Source organism: Acomys russatus, chromosome 7 (genome assembly GCF_903995435.1).
Source record: "Acomys russatus chromosome 7, mAcoRus1.1, whole genome shotgun sequence".
In the NCBI taxonomy this organism is placed as follows: domain Eukaryota; kingdom Metazoa; phylum Chordata; class Mammalia; order Rodentia; family Muridae; genus Acomys; species Acomys russatus.
The window spans coordinates 5,168,920-5,185,184 of NC_067143.1; the positions used below are offsets into that span (position 1 = coordinate 5,168,920).

A 16,265-nucleotide genomic window follows, 5' to 3' on the forward strand; every position below is an offset into this window, starting at 1 on the left:
CTCTGCATTTAAGCCTCAGACATCCTACCCAGCCCTTTCAGGTAAGCTCCAGAAGCTAGCTCACCCACTCCACTAAGCGTTGTCCCAGGCTGGCTCCTCATCTAAGCTCTATCACACACACACAGACACACACATACACACAAAGGCACGCACACACACACACAGACACACACACAAAGGTACGCACACACAAAGGCACACACACGCGCGCGCACACACACGCACAGAAACACACACGCACAGACACACACACAAAGGCACGCACACACGCGCGTGCACAGATACACATACACACACAAAGGCACGCGCACACACGCACGCACACACACACAAAAGCATGCTCACACACGCACAGACACACACTTCCAAGCCTGGTATAAACCTTGCCCTTCATCTAAGCTAAGCCCCGCCCACCTCGCAGTTCCTTTGGCTCCCTCGCCCAGCTCACCCGCTGCAGTTCCTGGTTCTTCTCCTCCAGCTGTGCTTCCAGCTGCCGAAGCCGCTCCTCAAAATTCCCGTGGCGTTCCTCAGCCTAGTGGACAGGACCCGTGGGGTATGACTTGACTCCACCAAGATCCCCGCCCCTGCACCTCTGGCCTCGCCCCTTGCCTGGCTGTCACCTTGTTCAGAGCAGCCACACGCTGCGCCAGCTGAGCCTCTATCTCGGGCAAGGTCTCGGCCTTCTGCAGGGTCTGTTGCAGCTTCTGCTTGGCGTCGTCCAGCCACTCGGCCAGCTGACGGCTCTTCTCTTCACTCTGGGAGAGAAAGGAGCAGAAGAGCCTAGGGCCTCAGTCATGCAGCCACAGCACCCTCCCATTGGTCCCCTGGCTGGGTGGGCTCCCACCTGTCGGTACAGCGACTCTTTGCTGGCCAACTCGTTCTCCAGTTTGTCGTTGGCATCATGGAGAGACGTGGCCTCGCGCTGGGCACTCAGGTAGCGCTTTTCCAGGGTGGTGATGCGTTCTTCCATATCCTCCCGCTGAGCCAGGGCCTGCAGAGGTTGTAATGGGATGTGTGGACTACAACTCCCAGACAGCCTTGTGGCTACAGAGGCCGAAACCCCAAGACAAGGCACTCTAGGGTTTATGGAAAATAAGCTCCTCGTCCCATTCTGTGTCATAGCTTTTAAAGCAGTTTTGCTTAGGCTTAGGCGGGGCCTCCCATAAAGATGATGGAAGGCTCAGGGATGGTAGTGTCACGTTCCCGTAATCCTAGCAAGTAGGAGGCTAAAAGCAAGAGAACTTTGAGTTGGAGGCCAGCCAAGTTCAAGGCCCTCCCGGGATACATAGGAAGACCCTACCTGATAAACAAGGGAAAGATCAAAGACTGCCTCTCATACCAACCCCTCCCCTGATACACCTTCGGTCTAAGCCACACCCTCAGCTAAGCCCCGCCTCCACTTCCCAGTTCCATTGACAGTCTCCACTCAAGCCACAAGCCACCCTTCCGGCATAATAGGCATAATACTGCCTTTGAACCACAGAGTGCTGGCTCTGGTGTCTCTCTGGAAGGTTCACCCCCTATCTCAAAGAGCCACCAGACTAGCCCATGCTTAGAAGCCCAGAAAAGATATGCCAGAGTCAGATGGGGAGATAGGTCTGCCTGGGGCTGTTGAATGAGAAAAAAAAGGTTGGTTTTTTTTTTTTTAAATAAGGTTTTTCAAGACAGGGTTTCTCTATGTAACAGTCTTGGCTATCCTGGATTCACTTTTCTAGACCAGGCTGGCCTCGAACTCACAGCAATCCGCCTGCCTCTGCCTCCTGAGTGCTGGGATTAAAGGCGTGCACCACCATGCCTGCCAAAAGTTCATTTTCTTATGCACTGTCTTCAAGTATCCACATCAGCAGGACTTAGTACTCAGGAGGCTGAGGCAGGAGGCCATGATTCCACAGCCAAACTTGGAAAGTTACCCTGTTTCAAAATGTAAGAAAAATCAAATAAAATAAAGCAAAGCAGCTAAAGGGCTGATTCTCAGCGGTAGAGCCACTGCCTAGAAGCACCCAGTGAGGGGCTGGGGTGGGGGCGGGGCGGCTCTGAAGTCACATGCCTGCCAGTGAGAAACTGGAGTCTTCGCTTAGAGGTAGGTAGACCATGGGCCAAGGGTACGTGAAGTCCTAGGTTCTATCACCATGGTAATACAGGGACCAGGTGCTAAGGGCCACTCTGCCACACACAAACAGTCAGATCAGACCCATTGTACAGGTGGGAAAACTGAGGAGGGAGTCCGCAGAACTTGGGGGCTGAGTCCAGGTCCTGTCATTCTTGAACCCAGTTACTCTTGAAGGGTTGGGAGGGGGCTGGGGTGGGGGTGGGGGCGGGGACAGAGAGGGGCTCCGCCTCACCTCCTTGAGGTCGCGTTGCAGCTTGGAGTTAGCTTCCTCGGCCTTACCCAGCTCGCGGTGAGCAGTGCCCAGCTCCTCCTCCAGCTGGCTCATCTGACGGCACAGCACCGCCAGGCGCTCCCGCAGCTGGCACACTTCTGCCCGCTGCCGCTCCAGGGCTTCCTCCAGCTCCGCTGTGCGCCGACTGGACTCTCCAACAGGACCCAGGCCGTTGGCAAGGGTCTGGAGAGAGAAAGAGAGAGAGAGAGAGAGAGAGAGAGAGAGAGAGAGAGAGAGAGAGAGAGAGAGAGAGAAGAAAGAATAGGACCCAAAGTGAGGGCAAGGGTATGGTGAGGGGGAACCAAAGTGCAAAGGGGATCACAGAAGTTAGCTGGGTGACCAGTAGGGATCTTAGGGGATCAGATACCACTGGGCCAGGGAGAGTCATGACACACATTAAAGTGACCATCAGGGGCTGATGAAATGGCTCAGCCACCAAGTCTGATGACCTGAGTTTAGTCTCCAGGACCCACATTAGGAAAGGAGAGAGCTCCCCCAAGCTGCCCAGTGACCTCCGCATGCACATAAGCAGCACCTTCCGCGTTATCTATGCACAGATAAATGTAACAAACGTTTAAAAAAAAATAGTAAAATGTTCATTACGGGAGTTCTTGGGCACAGGGGTGGAACCCTGTACTGTCTGTCAGTGACTTGGGAGGATCTTGAGTTACCGGTCAACATGAGGTACAGAGTGAGACCCAGACTCACAAAAAAGGATGTGTCTCTGAAGTAAGACACCAGCCTAGAATCCCCTGGGATGGGCTGCAAGTGTTGCTCGGTGGTGGAGCCCCTACATAGAAGCCGTCAGTAGGGGTGTGCTCAGTGGTACTGGGAAGGACATAAGAGGCCCTCGACTCCATCCCCAGCACAATCAGTCAGTCCTCAGAGAGCAGAGGTCGCAGGGAGGGGACTTACACCTCTCACCTGTCCGTCCCCATCCTTGCCTGGCTCCTCTAGCCCCGACCGCCTTCTAGATAGCTGGTCACGAAGGTTCAAAGTCTAGAAGAATCAAAACACCAAAGCACTCTGAGCTCTCCCTAGGCCTTGTGGAATTCTTTCTGTGGCCCAACTCCATTGGCTGGTTTCCTTTAGAAACACAACCAATCAGTTCCTTTCTTTTTTCTTTCTTTCTTTCTTTCTTTTTTTTTTTTTGTTTGTTTTGGCTTTTCGAGACAGGGTTTCTCTCAGTAGCCTTGGCTGTCCTGACTCACTTTGCAGACGAGGCTGGCCTCGAATTCACACGATCTGCCTGCCTCTGCCTCCTGAGTGCTAGGATTAAAGGCCTGTGCCACGACGCCATCCTCCAATCAGTTTCTTAATCCTCTGCCAAAGCCCTCCCCTTCACGGCCACACCCCTTCCCGGCCACACCCCTTCCCGGCCACACCCCCTACCTCCTGATTGCTCAGCTCCAGCTCCTCCTCCAGCACCGCTACTCTCTCCAGTGCCATCCTCAATCTTTCCCGGACCTGGGGAGGGGCGTGAGAGAAGACCGGACCTTGTCTCATGCTGTAGGTCCACCGAACTACTCCAGAGGCTGAGGCAGAAGGACCCCGAACTCAAGGTCTGCCTACACTACAGAAATAAGACCCAGTCTGGTTTAGGTGATCCTGTACCAGAACACCCCGGGTCAAGTTCCAGCCAGGCATCAGGCAGACGATCCCCCATTATCCACTACTGTATTTTTATTTTTTAAGATTTATTTATTATGTATACAGCACTTTGCCTGTGTGTACACCTGCATGCCAGAAGAGGGCACCAGATCTCGTTATAGATGGTTGTGAACCACCATGTGCTTGCTGGGAATTGAACTCAGGACCTTTGGAAGAGCAGCCAGTGCTCTTAACCTCTGAGCCATCTCTCCAGGCCCGTATTTTTATTTTTTTAGACAAGGTCTCTCAACATAGTCTTGTATGGCCCGGAGCTCTGCGTAAATCACACAAGCCTCAAACTAATAGAGATCTACTTGCCTCTGCCTCCTGAGTTGCTGGCATTAAATAGTTCGTATTTCCAATACGTCATGTTCCAATACGTCATGGTAACGTTTTCTCTCTTGTAAAATATATCCAATCAATCATAGCTCGCTTTTCTCTTTCCCACTTAGTTCAGCTCAGGTCAGCTACATGCTTTCTCTTCTTATCCTCTGAGTCTCCTACCTTCTCATCCAGGGCCTTGTGGTGCTCAAAAAGGGATTTTAGAGCCTTGAGCACCTCCACCTCAGAAGAGACGCCTCCAGGGGATTGGGCTTGGCGTTTCACCACCGTCATTCTCAGGGAACGCTCGTGCCTGGACACCAGGCACTCAAGGTGTTCCAGAAGGAGCTGGAAGGATAGGACACCAGGTCAAGGAAAAGAAGCAAGAGGAAAAGGCAGTCTCAAGGAAAGGAGTGACATGTTGGGAATACACATGGAAGACGAGATAGGACCAAGCAGAGGTGAGGGAAAAAAGGAGGAACAAGTAGAGATACAGCTGAGGATGGAAGGATGCAAAGACACAGAGAGGTCAGAGAAAAGAGGAAGGGAGGGAATGTCACAGGAGACTGGGAGGAAGGAAGAAGAGACGATGGAAACCTAGATGTTGGGAAAAGATATGTTGGCCAGCACTACCCTGAGCCCCATCCAGCTTAGGGCCCCGTCGGTCCTCACCCGGGTGTTGTTACGCTCCGCCTTCAGCTCTGCAATCTCTTCTTCCCTCTCCAGAAGCTGTTCCCGACATAAGTTAAGCTCCTTCGTCAAAGCCGCAAACTCCTGTCCAGGCGTGGGTAGTATCAGATGGCTGACTCAATTATTTCCTTATTTCTCTCTTTGTGAGAATTTGAAAGTTCTCACCTTCCTATCTAGGCCCCGCCTCCCCAGCCAGTCAAGACTGACCCTTAACTAAATCCTGCTACTCTACCAGCTCAAAGCTTGCCCTCTTGGCGAACTCTGAACGCTTTTGTTGCTCTGGACTTATGGGTCTTAATTAGGCCACACCTCCTCTTGCTGCTCAGACCCCGTCCTCCCATCTAAGCCAAGCCCATCTCGACCATAAAGCCAATAGTACGCTAATTCCCTACACTTTCCGGCCAGGCGTCTGGCACCACCCCTCCTAGGCACCTTCTTTTTCCAAACTAAACCTTCTACAGGACCCGCCCTACTAGTAAACCCTATCTTTTTGCTGTTGTTGTTTCGAGACAGGGTTTCTCTGTGGAGCCCTAGCTATCCTGAAACTCTGTAGACCAGCCTAGCTTCGAACTTAGAGATCTGCCTGCCTCTGCCTCGTGAGTTAAAGGCCGTGCCACTCCCAGTTTACTTCCCAGGCCCTGTCTCCTGCCACCTTTTTGGCTGTCCAGGCCCCTCCTTCTCAGCAAGCTCAGAGTCTCCAATCTGTCCCCGCCTTTCCTAAGCTGCCTTCTCCAGGCCACGCCTCCCTCAAGCCCCGCCCCCGCCAAGCCCTACCCCGCTTCCCACTCAGGCCCCGCCTCCTCCCCAGCCCTACTTCTCACGCCCCGCCCTTCCTATATTAACCCTGCCCATCTCGCTGCTAAGACCAACCTACCAACAGCAAGCCAATCCCATACTCTCTTCCGCCTGGCCCCACCCATCAAGGACCGCCCTCGCCTTCAGGCCCCGCCCCCAGGCCCCGCCCAACCTGAGGCAGAGCGATGCTGAGCTGCCGCTGCAGCGAGTCCTTCTCGTGGCCGAGCTCGCGCAGTCGTAGCTGCGCTGTGGCCAAGCCGTCCTGTGCCTCGCGCAGGGTCTCCAGCAGGCGCTCGCGCTCCGTGAGCATCGTGACCATGAGGCGCTCCAGCTCGCCGCCCGCCTCGTCCGGGCCCAGCGCCGAGCCCCGCCGGCCATCCTCGCTGATGGTAGGCATCACCTCGCACATCATGGCGGCGGTGCAGGCCTGCTGGTACGGCAGAGGGGGCTAACTAGCCTTGTCAGGGCTCAGGCAGAGAAGTGAGAAGCGGCCAATGTGATGCTCCCTGGGGCCCCAATCCAGTCACTGTACAGGGTGCAACTGAGGTCAGCCAAGCTGATCATGACATGGGGAAACTGAGGTACAGTGGGGGGGGGGGGGCACTAAGTGCTGGCCATCCAGAGCGGAAACCTGGCACCTGTCCTCTGTCCTTTGTAATCATGGCACAGATAAACTGGAAATCATTGCTCTTAGATAAACAGCGGGGTCTTCTTAGGTAAAAAGCATTTTGGGGCACTGGGGCTTGGCTAGTCAGACACTAGCAGCAAAACAAAGCCTGGCCACTCAGGACTGAAAAAAGCTGGGGGCACCAGTCACTGGTTGAGTGGGTTAGAGCTAGCCTTTATCTATTGTGGCTCGGCTTTGAATCCTCAACCCATTCCATAAGTGAGGAAACTGAGCCCCAAGCCAGAACCACACCTTGAAAAGTCATGGGGCCTCTGATATTGAATTAGGTCACTAGGCTGTGACTTGCCCATCTCGCTCTGTGATCTAAAGACCCATAGTCCACTTGAAAGAAGAAGAGTAAAAAAGCATAGCAGGAGGGCTGGAGTTGAAGCTCAGTGGTGCAGCACATGCGTGGCACAAAATGAAGCTCTGGGCTGGATCGCCATACCAATAAAATAAAATATGCATTTATTAAGCCAGGCAAGGTGGTTCATGCCTGTAATCTCAGCGCTTGGGAAGTGGAGACAAAGAATCGATCGGGAGTTCAAGGTCAACCACCGTTATTTTAGAGAATTATGGGTCACCCTGGGTTACTTTAGACCCTTTCTCAAAAAAAGAAAGACCGCATAGCAGGCAGTGGGGCTGAGTGGTCTGCTCAGGTCACACGAGTCTAGGCTCCCACAGCACGGGGAGCCACTAAGGGCCTGAGCCTCCAGCAGCCCCTTCCGGACCCCTTTTAGTTCCAGTGCCTCTAGACCTCCTGCACAACCCACAAATCTAAACCTGGGACCCTTCTCCTGGCACACTCCGGATCTAGTCCTCCTGGAAAACTTTCAGCCCCACCCTCACGAGGCGTTATCTGAGAGTGTGGGAGGAGGAAGGGGCGGGCTTTATAAGGCAAGAAGGCGGGACTTGGGTTCCAGGGGCGGGGCGGAGATGAAGGGAGGCCCAGTGAGCCTCTCCTTGGAACTCTTCAGGTCCAACAGGTCCATCAGGCCCGGCCGAAAGCGGGAGGGTCTGACTACCCCTCCTGTCCTCTTCTCCCCCCCACCCCGCCCTCCCCAATCCATTCAGCGGCCTAACCGGTTTGAGATTGGCTACTTCCCAACTCCACCCAAATGAGAACTGTGACCAAAGCCACTCGGTCCACGGGTTCCTGTGAGACAAGAAGGGCTGCAATATAGGATAGGGTACAACTGGGTCCCTAAATCCCCTTTGTCTTTAAACACTCCCCCAGAAACCAGGCTCAGAAAAAAAGTTTATGAGAGAGAAGTCCAGCTTTAGGTTAGACCCCCACCATGGATGCTTAAACCCACAGGCGGGTCAGAACATAAAGCCTAGGGTGACTTAGATTGCTGTAGACCGTCAGATTCCCTGAGAAAGAATGGACAGCTTGTGTCACCAGGATGCTACAGAACACAGAAAAGACGAGAGCTTCCACGCTGAGCGCGGTCCTGTGGACAAGAGAGGCCCTATTCTGGAAGATAAAAGCAGCCCAACGCCACCGGGTAAACACAGAGGGCACCCCCTAATGCAGTACATAGTGCGTCTGCCACACAGAATCTAAAACTCAGAGCTTGTTTAGCATGACGCATGGACACAAGACATAAGCAGAGCCCACAGCTGACCCCAGGTGAGGCAGGAGGACTGCAAGTTCAAAACTAGCCCGATGAAGTCCTGTTCCAAACACACGCACACACACACACATGCGTGCATGTACACACACACAGACATACACGCTGACACGCATATAGACACATACACACAGACAGACATGTGCGCACGGGTGCACAGACACGCACACACACATCGTGCACACACACGGACACGCTGACACACACAGACATACACACTGACATGCACACAGACACGTGTACATACACATGTGCACACATGCAGAAGAAAGACTATTTCTGTAAGTTTTTGGTTTGTTTGTTTGTTTGTTGTTTGTTTTTTGTTTGGTTTTTCAATACAGGGTTTCTCTGTGTAACAGTGGCTGTCCAGGAACTCACTCTGTAGACCAGGCTGGCCTGGAACTCACAGAGATCCACCTGCCTCTGCCTCCTGAGTGCTAGGATTAAAGACGCATGCTACCACGCCTAGGGAAACAAGACAATTTTGAGGCTGAGGACTCTAGAAAAGGCCAGAGTCTAGAACAGGCTTGGAATGCCAAGGCAGCAGATGGAGACGGAAGCCTGTGATCCACCAGGGAGGAGGTCTGGCTCCAAAGCTAAGGCCATAGAACAGAAAAGAAAAGCTGGAGAGAGGGACCTAGAACTGAGGCTTGAAAAAAGAAGCAGAACAAGATTGTGCAAACTCAGCCGGGCACAGTGGCACACGCCTTTAATCCCAGCAGTTGGGAGGCAGAGGCAGGCAGATCGCTGTGAGTTCTAGGCCAGCCTGGTCTACAAACTAAGTCCAGGATAGCCTGGACTATAAGAGAAACCCGGTCTCAAAACACCAAAAAAAATAAAATAAAATAAGACCCTGCAAGCTATGGGGTTGGAGAGATGGCTCAGTGGTTAAGAGCACTACTTTGCGAGAGGACTCAAGTTCAATTCCCATCACCCACATGGAAGCTCTCAATTGTCTGTAACTCCCATTCCAGGGGATCTGGCACCTTCACACAGAAATACATGCAGGCAAAATATTAATGCACACAAAATAAAAAGAAATAGATCATTTAAAAAAGGGGGGACCAGGTGTGGTGACGCATGCCTTTAATCCCAGCACTTGGGAGACAGAGGCAGGTGGATCACTGTGAGTTCGAGGCCAGCCTGGTCTACAAAGCGAGTCCAGGAGAGCCAAGGCTACATAGAGAAATTCTGTCTCAGAAAACAAACAAACAAACAAACAAACAAACAAACAAACAAAAAAGCGAGTCTAGGACAGCCAAGGCTGTGCAGAGAAACCCTGTCGCAAAAAACTAATAATAATAATAATAATAAATAAAAATCATGCAAGCCAGGCTCCATGGCATGTGCCTATAATCCCAGCAGAGGCAGGTGGATCTCTGTGAGTTCCAGGCCAACCTGGCCTACAAAGTGAGTCCATCCAGGACAGCCAAGGCTACACAGAGAAAAACAAAACAAAACAAAGCATGCAAGGTAAAGTTCCAAGGAGTGCTAGACTATTTAACTGAAAACCGCATACACTGCAAGTTAGAACAGCCATGGGAAGAAGGAAATCTAGAAGAGCGGCAGACGTGGCCAGAACATAAAATGCATCGAAAATGAAGACTCTCTCAGGATGGGGGTGGGGTGAGAACTTGTTATTGGGCTAGTGCTAGGAATCGAACCCTGGACTTTGTGCATGTGAGGCAGGTGGTCTACCATGGAACTACAATCCCAGCTCCAATAGCCGGAATGTCTGAAGAGAAGGTTGAGAGCAGAGGTTGGAATCGGGATGTTACACGGATATTTGAAAAGGTCGGAGAAGAGGAGAAGGAGGAGGAAAAGAAAATGTGCACAGCGTGGTGAGTTCTAATCCAGCCTAGGTTACGTGGCAACCCTGATGTTGGGGATGGGGAAGGTGCAAGTGGAAGAAGAAAACATGCCTAGAGTTTAGTTCGCAGTACAGAACGTGGCTCACGACGCCTTGGTGAGGATGGAACAGATGCAGCCTCTGAAAATGCTCTGGAACTTAAGAGTTTTGAGCATAAACACAAGGAAAGGGTTCCTTATAAGCACAAGTGCAGGAAGGTGCCTAGCAGGCTCCGATCACACAACACACCTGGAGGAAGGAAACAGCTCTGTGGCCCTTGGAGTATGAGACATCAGAGATCACCAGATGGGTCTCTAGAGGCAACACGATGCCAGAAATATCCAGCTTTCGGGGAGAGGAGAGTCTGGAATTCCAGCACCTGAGACGATAGGGCAGAGGAGGGCTTGCCAAGGCCCTGAAGACGGGAGTGGAGCGCAGAGCCAGGTCTTTGAATCCACGAGGAGGTGAAAAAAACTTAGAGTCTGAATGTTTGATAGGAGTGTGGGGCCTGGCAGGTGGTCTGATGGACAGGACAGCGGCCACAGTCTGAGATTCTGGGTCCCAGAGTTGTGTGTTTGTTCGGGTGGGGGGAGGTTACAAGATGGGGGCGAGACACCTAGATCTCCAAGGGGGAAGGAGGGCAGAAGCCGAGGAATTGCATTCCAGATCTCTGAAAGGAAGTCATGGCGCCTGAGTCCCTGAGGCAGCAAGCAGGTGCTGGTGAGCCAGGAGGCTAGGCATATTTGTCTGACGGGGGTGGGGTGGGGTAGGGTGGGGTGGGGGGCTGTTAAACTAGGTGCTAAGTGGAGGGGGGTGGGCAAAGGCTGGGAAACTGGATTCCCTGGGTGCTGAATAGGGTGACAGCGATTAATCAGAGCCAGTAGATACATGGGCACTAACAGCTTTTCAGAACCAGGTGGGAGCTCCATGCCAAGGTCTCTGAAGTGGCCTAGGTAGGGACACTCAAAAAGGTCTATTGGGTGAAGAAGCTACAGTCCCGGAAAACTAGGGTGCCTAAACATGCGCCTGAGAACCCTGCGGCCCAGCTGGGAGGGGGGCGCTGGGGATCCCCAGGTCAAAGGCGCGGCGCGGGGAGGGATCCCCACGCCGCCTGCACCCCCACTCCCTGGCGGCCGTGGCAGGAGATGGGGGAGGCGAGGCTACCGAGAGAGCTGACCATGGACAGCTCCGGCACGGGCCTGTGTCCAGGGCGAGCCGGCCTAGACCGAGGGAACGTCGCCGGCTGTTCCAGTCGGAAGGTGGGGGGCGCAAATTGGAGAACGATTTGGGAGCAACTGGGGGAGCCCCACAGCGGTGGCCAGTGTCTGGAGCTCGCAAGACTGGGCCCAGAGGAGGGATCTAGACTGAGGGGTCCTCTGGGCTGAGCTGAGGGATCCAGGCTTCTGGGCCCTGGAGGAGGCACAAGGAGGCAGCCTGCCTGAGATTCTAGGGTTCGGCTGGGGACTCTGGGCTCCGGGAAGGGATACGCCTGGGTCTCTTGGGTTGGCTTGTGAAACCTGGACTCTGAGTTCCCTCAGGATGAAGGTGGGAATGCAGGATTTTGGGCGAGGGAGTGGGGAAGGCTCGCCCAGGGGTCCCCGGGGTGGGCGCTGCCAGGCAAGCTGGGCCGGGCTCTTACCTACCTGGTCCGCGGCGACTGCGGGAGGAGCTGGGCTGCAGGAGGGACGCGGGGTGGGGTAGGGGCACCGGGCGGGGCCCCTGGCGGCGGCCGGGGCCCGGATCTGGAGCTCTGGAGCCCTGTCTACGCCGCTAGCGCGGGCTCAGCGTCTCTTGCTCCGGCTCCAGCGCTGGGGACCCCCCCTCCCCCTCACGGTCTCACAGCCTTCTTACTCCCTAAAATAGCCCCCTGCCCTTGTCACTGTACAGCCTCCCCCCGCGAGGCCGCAGTCGCCAGATCCAGGGGTGCCCACCAGCGTCCCCCCCAAATCCCACCTTCTCCCCCCCAAAAAAATTCTCCTCCCTCCCCCTCCCCCCCACGGATCCCGGGCTGTTGTGGCCCCTTTAACAGAAGACTGACGGACGGTGCTGAGTGTCCAATGAGAATTGGCATCCGTGCCGGCCGGCGACAAGGCCCCGCCTCCGTACCGGGAGGGAGGGGCCGCGCGGGCGGAGAGCTGAGGGCGGGACTCATGGTGCAGCGACCAATAGGCATGCCGCGTGCGGCGGCCTGGGAGGGAGGCGGAGCCCGGCAGAAGATGATGTCACCTGAATCTAGTAGCGCGCGGCGTGGAGCGCGAGTCGCGACCCCGGCTGGGTTCCCGCGGTGGCGCGCGTCTCACGGGACAGGAGGGCTGGGCGGCGGGATGGGAATTCAACATTTAAGGTGGGATTCTTTTTTTTTCTTTCTTTCTTTCTTTTTTTTTTTAAGGCAAGGGCGGCTCCCGGAAGGATGTGCTCGGTTGGAAGGTGAGGCGAGTGGTCGATGGGTGGCGAGTGCGTGGTACTCCGCACCCCTGCGCCCGCCTGGGGAACTGCATGCGCCCGGCCACCCCCGACTCCCACGCAGACGGTGGCACGGCCCGCAGGGCTCCCCCAACGGATGGTTTGCTCCGCCCCGCCTACAGAGGCAGCGGCTAGGCTCCTGCTGCGTTTCAGAACTCCGCCAACCGACGACCCTGGCTGGGCCCCGGCCTTCCGAACCTCTTAAAGGTTGGGGACGGTAGTAGTCTTCAGCGCTGCGCCCTGGCACTCACTTAGACGGAGCCTTGGGCAGGGCTAGTCTCTGGGAAGCCCGTTAGCCTCCGCCTTCAGAGCTGCGTTATCAAGCTACCCACACTGGAAGGAGCTCGTTCGTAAACCTCAGCTTCACCCTCCTCCCTCCCCCACAGACACTATTCCAGGATGCGCGACAGACACCCAAGACACTCGGTGAGGGTTAAAGATCTTTAAATAAGGAGTCAGCGACAATAAATACTACTGTACAGGGGAGGAGGAGGAAGGTCCTGCTCTGTGATTTCAGCCTCGAGACTCCAAGGACCTGTGAGGATGTGGAGAGGGGAGTTTTAGGAACAGGGGAGGCTTAGTAGGGCATGAGATGGTTAAGGACGGGGTTCAGGAAAACAAGCACAGAGATTCTGGGATTGGGGAGCCAAAGGGTCCCAAAGCCTTGGCCACCGTCGCAGGAGTCCCTGCTTAAAAGCCAGGGATAAAGGCTGAAGGCAGCTGGGATCACTGGCTTGGGAGTCTGAGGTTGGGGAAGGCAGCAGGGGGAGGGTGGTGGCTGGAGGCTCACGAGTAGCTGTGGTGCTGCTGGCGCCGCCGTGCGGATCGCATCTTCTCGAAGCGGGCTTCCATCTCCTCCAGCACCCGAGGGGTGTAGCGCACCACCAGTTTCACTGAGCCTTGGGCGGCCTTCAGGAGTTCCACAGCCTTTTCGTGGTGTTCGCCTTCCACACTCTGCAGGGCAGGCCTCGCACAGACTGCTGGCCCAAACCGCTGCCCTTTAACCACCCTACCCAGGACATGGGACCAGTGGATAGTGAGATGGCTGCGAGGGTCAAGTGTCCAAGGCCTCATATCCCCCTGATGGACCACCAACTTTAGACACAGCACTCATACCCTAAAAACAGCCATGCCTATACAGCTTAGAGTCCCTAGTCAACGAACCAGGCCACTGAACCCGCCCTTGTCCTCCCAGAGTCCCAAAGAAGTCTGTCTACACCCCCACACCCCACCATTAATCTATTTCTTTCCTGACCTCACACCCCAGGGGGACAAGCCCAGCTTTTCTTTTCCTTCTTTTTTTTTTTTTTTTTTTTTTTTTTTTTTGGTTTTTCGAGATTTCGAGACAGCGTTTCTCTATGTAGCCTTGGCTGTCCTGGACTTGTTTTGTAGACCAGGCTGGCCTCCAACTCAGAACGATCCACCTGCCTCTGCCTCCCAAGTGCTGGCATTAAAGGCGTGCGCCACCACAGCCCACAAGCACAGCTTTTCTGGTCAAACTACCTCCTTGGTGGCACTTCCTCGGATTCTAACCACGGTGGTTTCAGGACTCTGAGTGGCCCAGGCTTCTATAAGATCCAGCCTTTGTCCTCATCTCAGGGACCCTATCTGATGTCAGCCAAAACCACCCCTCTACCTCTTAGTCTGGAGAATTACCCATCCTTCAACACCAGACCCAAATGTTCCTCCTGCAAGAACGTCCAATCTTCTACACTAGCCGGGTATCCTAGCTAGGCTCTCCAGCAGTGCACCCCACAGGGCTGTCTACAAAGGCGGGGCTCCCTGTGTGGAAGGAACGCCACCATCCAGTGCTTCCCTACTGACGGCCCCACTCACCACACCGTTCACAGACAGCAGCTGGTCTCCCCTCTTGAGGCCGCCATGGCGGTCAGCCACGCCTCCGGGGATGACCCGAGAGATATAGATGGGTGAGTTCTGCTCTTTGCCGCCCATGATGTTGAAGCCCAAACCCTCGTCAGTCTTCGGTAGTTCCACGACCCTGGGATGTGCATGGCCCTCACTGGCTGTGAAGGCAGCCACTGTGGCCTGGAAGAGAAAAGTGCCTTGATGGGAGAGACCCTCACTGAAGGAAGGGCACTCCAGCCAGGTCAGGCAGGAGAATCTTGTCAGAGTTCAACAGAAGGCCACCCTGTAGTGACTGGGACCTGGGAGAAGTCTCCACCGGGGTACATCCTTAGTCCTTAGCCCCTGCCAATCTTGTTTGCAGACAAATGGACACCAGCTGCCCCCACCCTAGGGGGGAAGGGGGGAGGAAGGATGAGGTGAGGACAGGACTGAGTCTGAAGGCAGTAACAAGAAGAGTGAATGGAGCACTGCACTTTGGAAAGGTGTCCCTGGTCACGACATATCCAACCAGATCGCCTTTTAGGGTCATGTTCCTGGCAGGAAAGTGAGACCAGTTTCTAAGCCTGTTGCTAGAGAGAACCTCATGTGCATTCAAGTTAAAAATGTGCAGTTATTTAAAGGGCATTATAAATAAATCCTCATAGGGTGGAACAGAGATGTGCAAATCTGATGGAGTGCGCAGGAACAGCCAGCCTTGGGAGGGCACTGTTCCTCTCGTGGTCACCCAGAGCTGCGGAGGCGGGTGCCTACCTTGGCTGTGGCGTGAGCCCGCACCTCGGCGCTGCCAGTGATGTCCAAGGTGTCATAGAGCTGCTCGTACACCTGGGGGTTGGGGGACACGGCAACGTCAGGGAGCTGCCAGTCCATAGCCCTGGCCACGGGGTGTCCTCCTCCGCTCACCCGTCGCCGCCCCCGCCACGGAGCGCAAGAAAACTACAACTCACACAGCACCAAGGCGCTCACCTCGCGGATGGCGGAACAGAAGCGGCTCTGCAGGACCCGCTGCAGGGCCTGCAGCTTCTGCGGGGGCAGTTCTCCGCTGCGCTGCAGCCGCTCCAGTAGCTCCACAGCCCGGGACACGTCTGCAGAACGCGTCAGGGACCGCGAGAGCACGCGCGGGCAGCAGGAAGGGCGACCGAGGTCAGGCTGGAAGCGATCGACGCGCCCCGCGGGTCCCTTGGACCCCAACCCCGAGCTGGATGTTCGTGGGGCGCTCTGCCCTGGACCCTCCCATACCCCCAGACCGCGCCCCGCCCACCCTGACTACATCCGCCCCCCGCATTTGCCAGGCCTGTCGCGGCTAGACAGAGCCTAGAGGATGGACTGGACCCTCGAGTGCTTACCCCGTTCCAGCCCCAGCGGCTCCACCAGCGCAGCCATATCGCGGCTGATGCGAGCCACCCGCCCAGGCGCCCAGGAGGAGGAGGTGCAACGCGAGGCCCCGCCCACCAGGTGCCTGCGATGAGGCGGTGCCCTGTGAGGCCCCGCCCACACGGCTAACAACAGTTTCGGAGGCCCCGCCCTCAACACTGACGGAGAGACCAAGCTGCGCTGGGTCCCGCCCACTCCAGAACTCTTACGAGACCTTCGTGCTCTGCGCGCCTTCCCGGTGACCCGACATCACTACCAGCTTCCCAGCATAGGTCTGCTCTGGTGGCAATCTTCCTGTTACACCGTTGGTGTGTCTGCCTTGCTCCTTGTAACATGTCTGTGCCCTTCCGGTACTTTCCCCTATTTACACATTCACAAATCCAGAGGGGCGTGGTTTCTCAGGACTCCAGGGGCAAAGGAAAGAGGGTCCGGGTCGCTGCGACTGGGAAGCCTGCGTAAGTACCAAAAGCCTGTCTCAAGAAACCAGAAAAAATAAAACCTGAAGCTGAAGACGTAACTCAGTCGGTAGAGCGCTTACGTAGCATGCGCGAGACTCTGGATCCCATCCTGCCGCGCAT

The 16,265-nt window shown here is 55.3% G+C and overlaps 2 protein-coding genes across 2 annotated transcripts in view; both read right to left on the reverse strand.

Annotated features, from left to right (window-relative positions):
• Positions 1 to 11,817, reverse strand: part of Ppfia3 (PTPRF interacting protein alpha 3) — a 29,412-nt gene extending 17,595 nt beyond the window's left edge. Inside the window, 10 exon segments of the mRNA XM_051148519.1 lie at positions 449 to 532; positions 621 to 755; positions 845 to 991; positions 2,343 to 2,564; positions 3,306 to 3,380; positions 3,774 to 3,848; positions 4,536 to 4,700; positions 5,025 to 5,126; positions 6,010 to 6,264; positions 11,631 to 11,817. Of these exon segments, the coding sequence (XP_051004476.1) occupies positions 449 to 532; positions 621 to 755; positions 845 to 991; positions 2,343 to 2,564; positions 3,306 to 3,380; positions 3,774 to 3,848; positions 4,536 to 4,700; positions 5,025 to 5,126; positions 6,010 to 6,249 (1,245 nt within the window). The 5' untranslated portion in view covers positions 6,250 to 6,264; positions 11,631 to 11,817.
• A 1,060-nt stretch (positions 11,818 to 12,877) lies between these two features.
• On the reverse strand, positions 12,878 to 15,772 carry Lin7b (lin-7 homolog B, crumbs cell polarity complex component). Its single transcript, XM_051148517.1, has 6 exons — positions 15,660 to 15,772; positions 15,280 to 15,398; positions 15,067 to 15,138; positions 14,287 to 14,496; positions 13,241 to 13,404; positions 12,878 to 12,985 (listed from the first exon to the last, which is right to left on the reverse strand). The coding sequence occupies exons 1-6, from the start codon at positions 15,694 to 15,696 to the stop codon at positions 12,964 to 12,966; spliced, it is 624 nt and encodes a 207-aa protein (XP_051004474.1). The 5' UTR covers positions 15,697 to 15,772; the 3' UTR covers positions 12,878 to 12,963.
• Between the last annotated feature and the right edge of the window lie 493 nt (positions 15,773 to 16,265).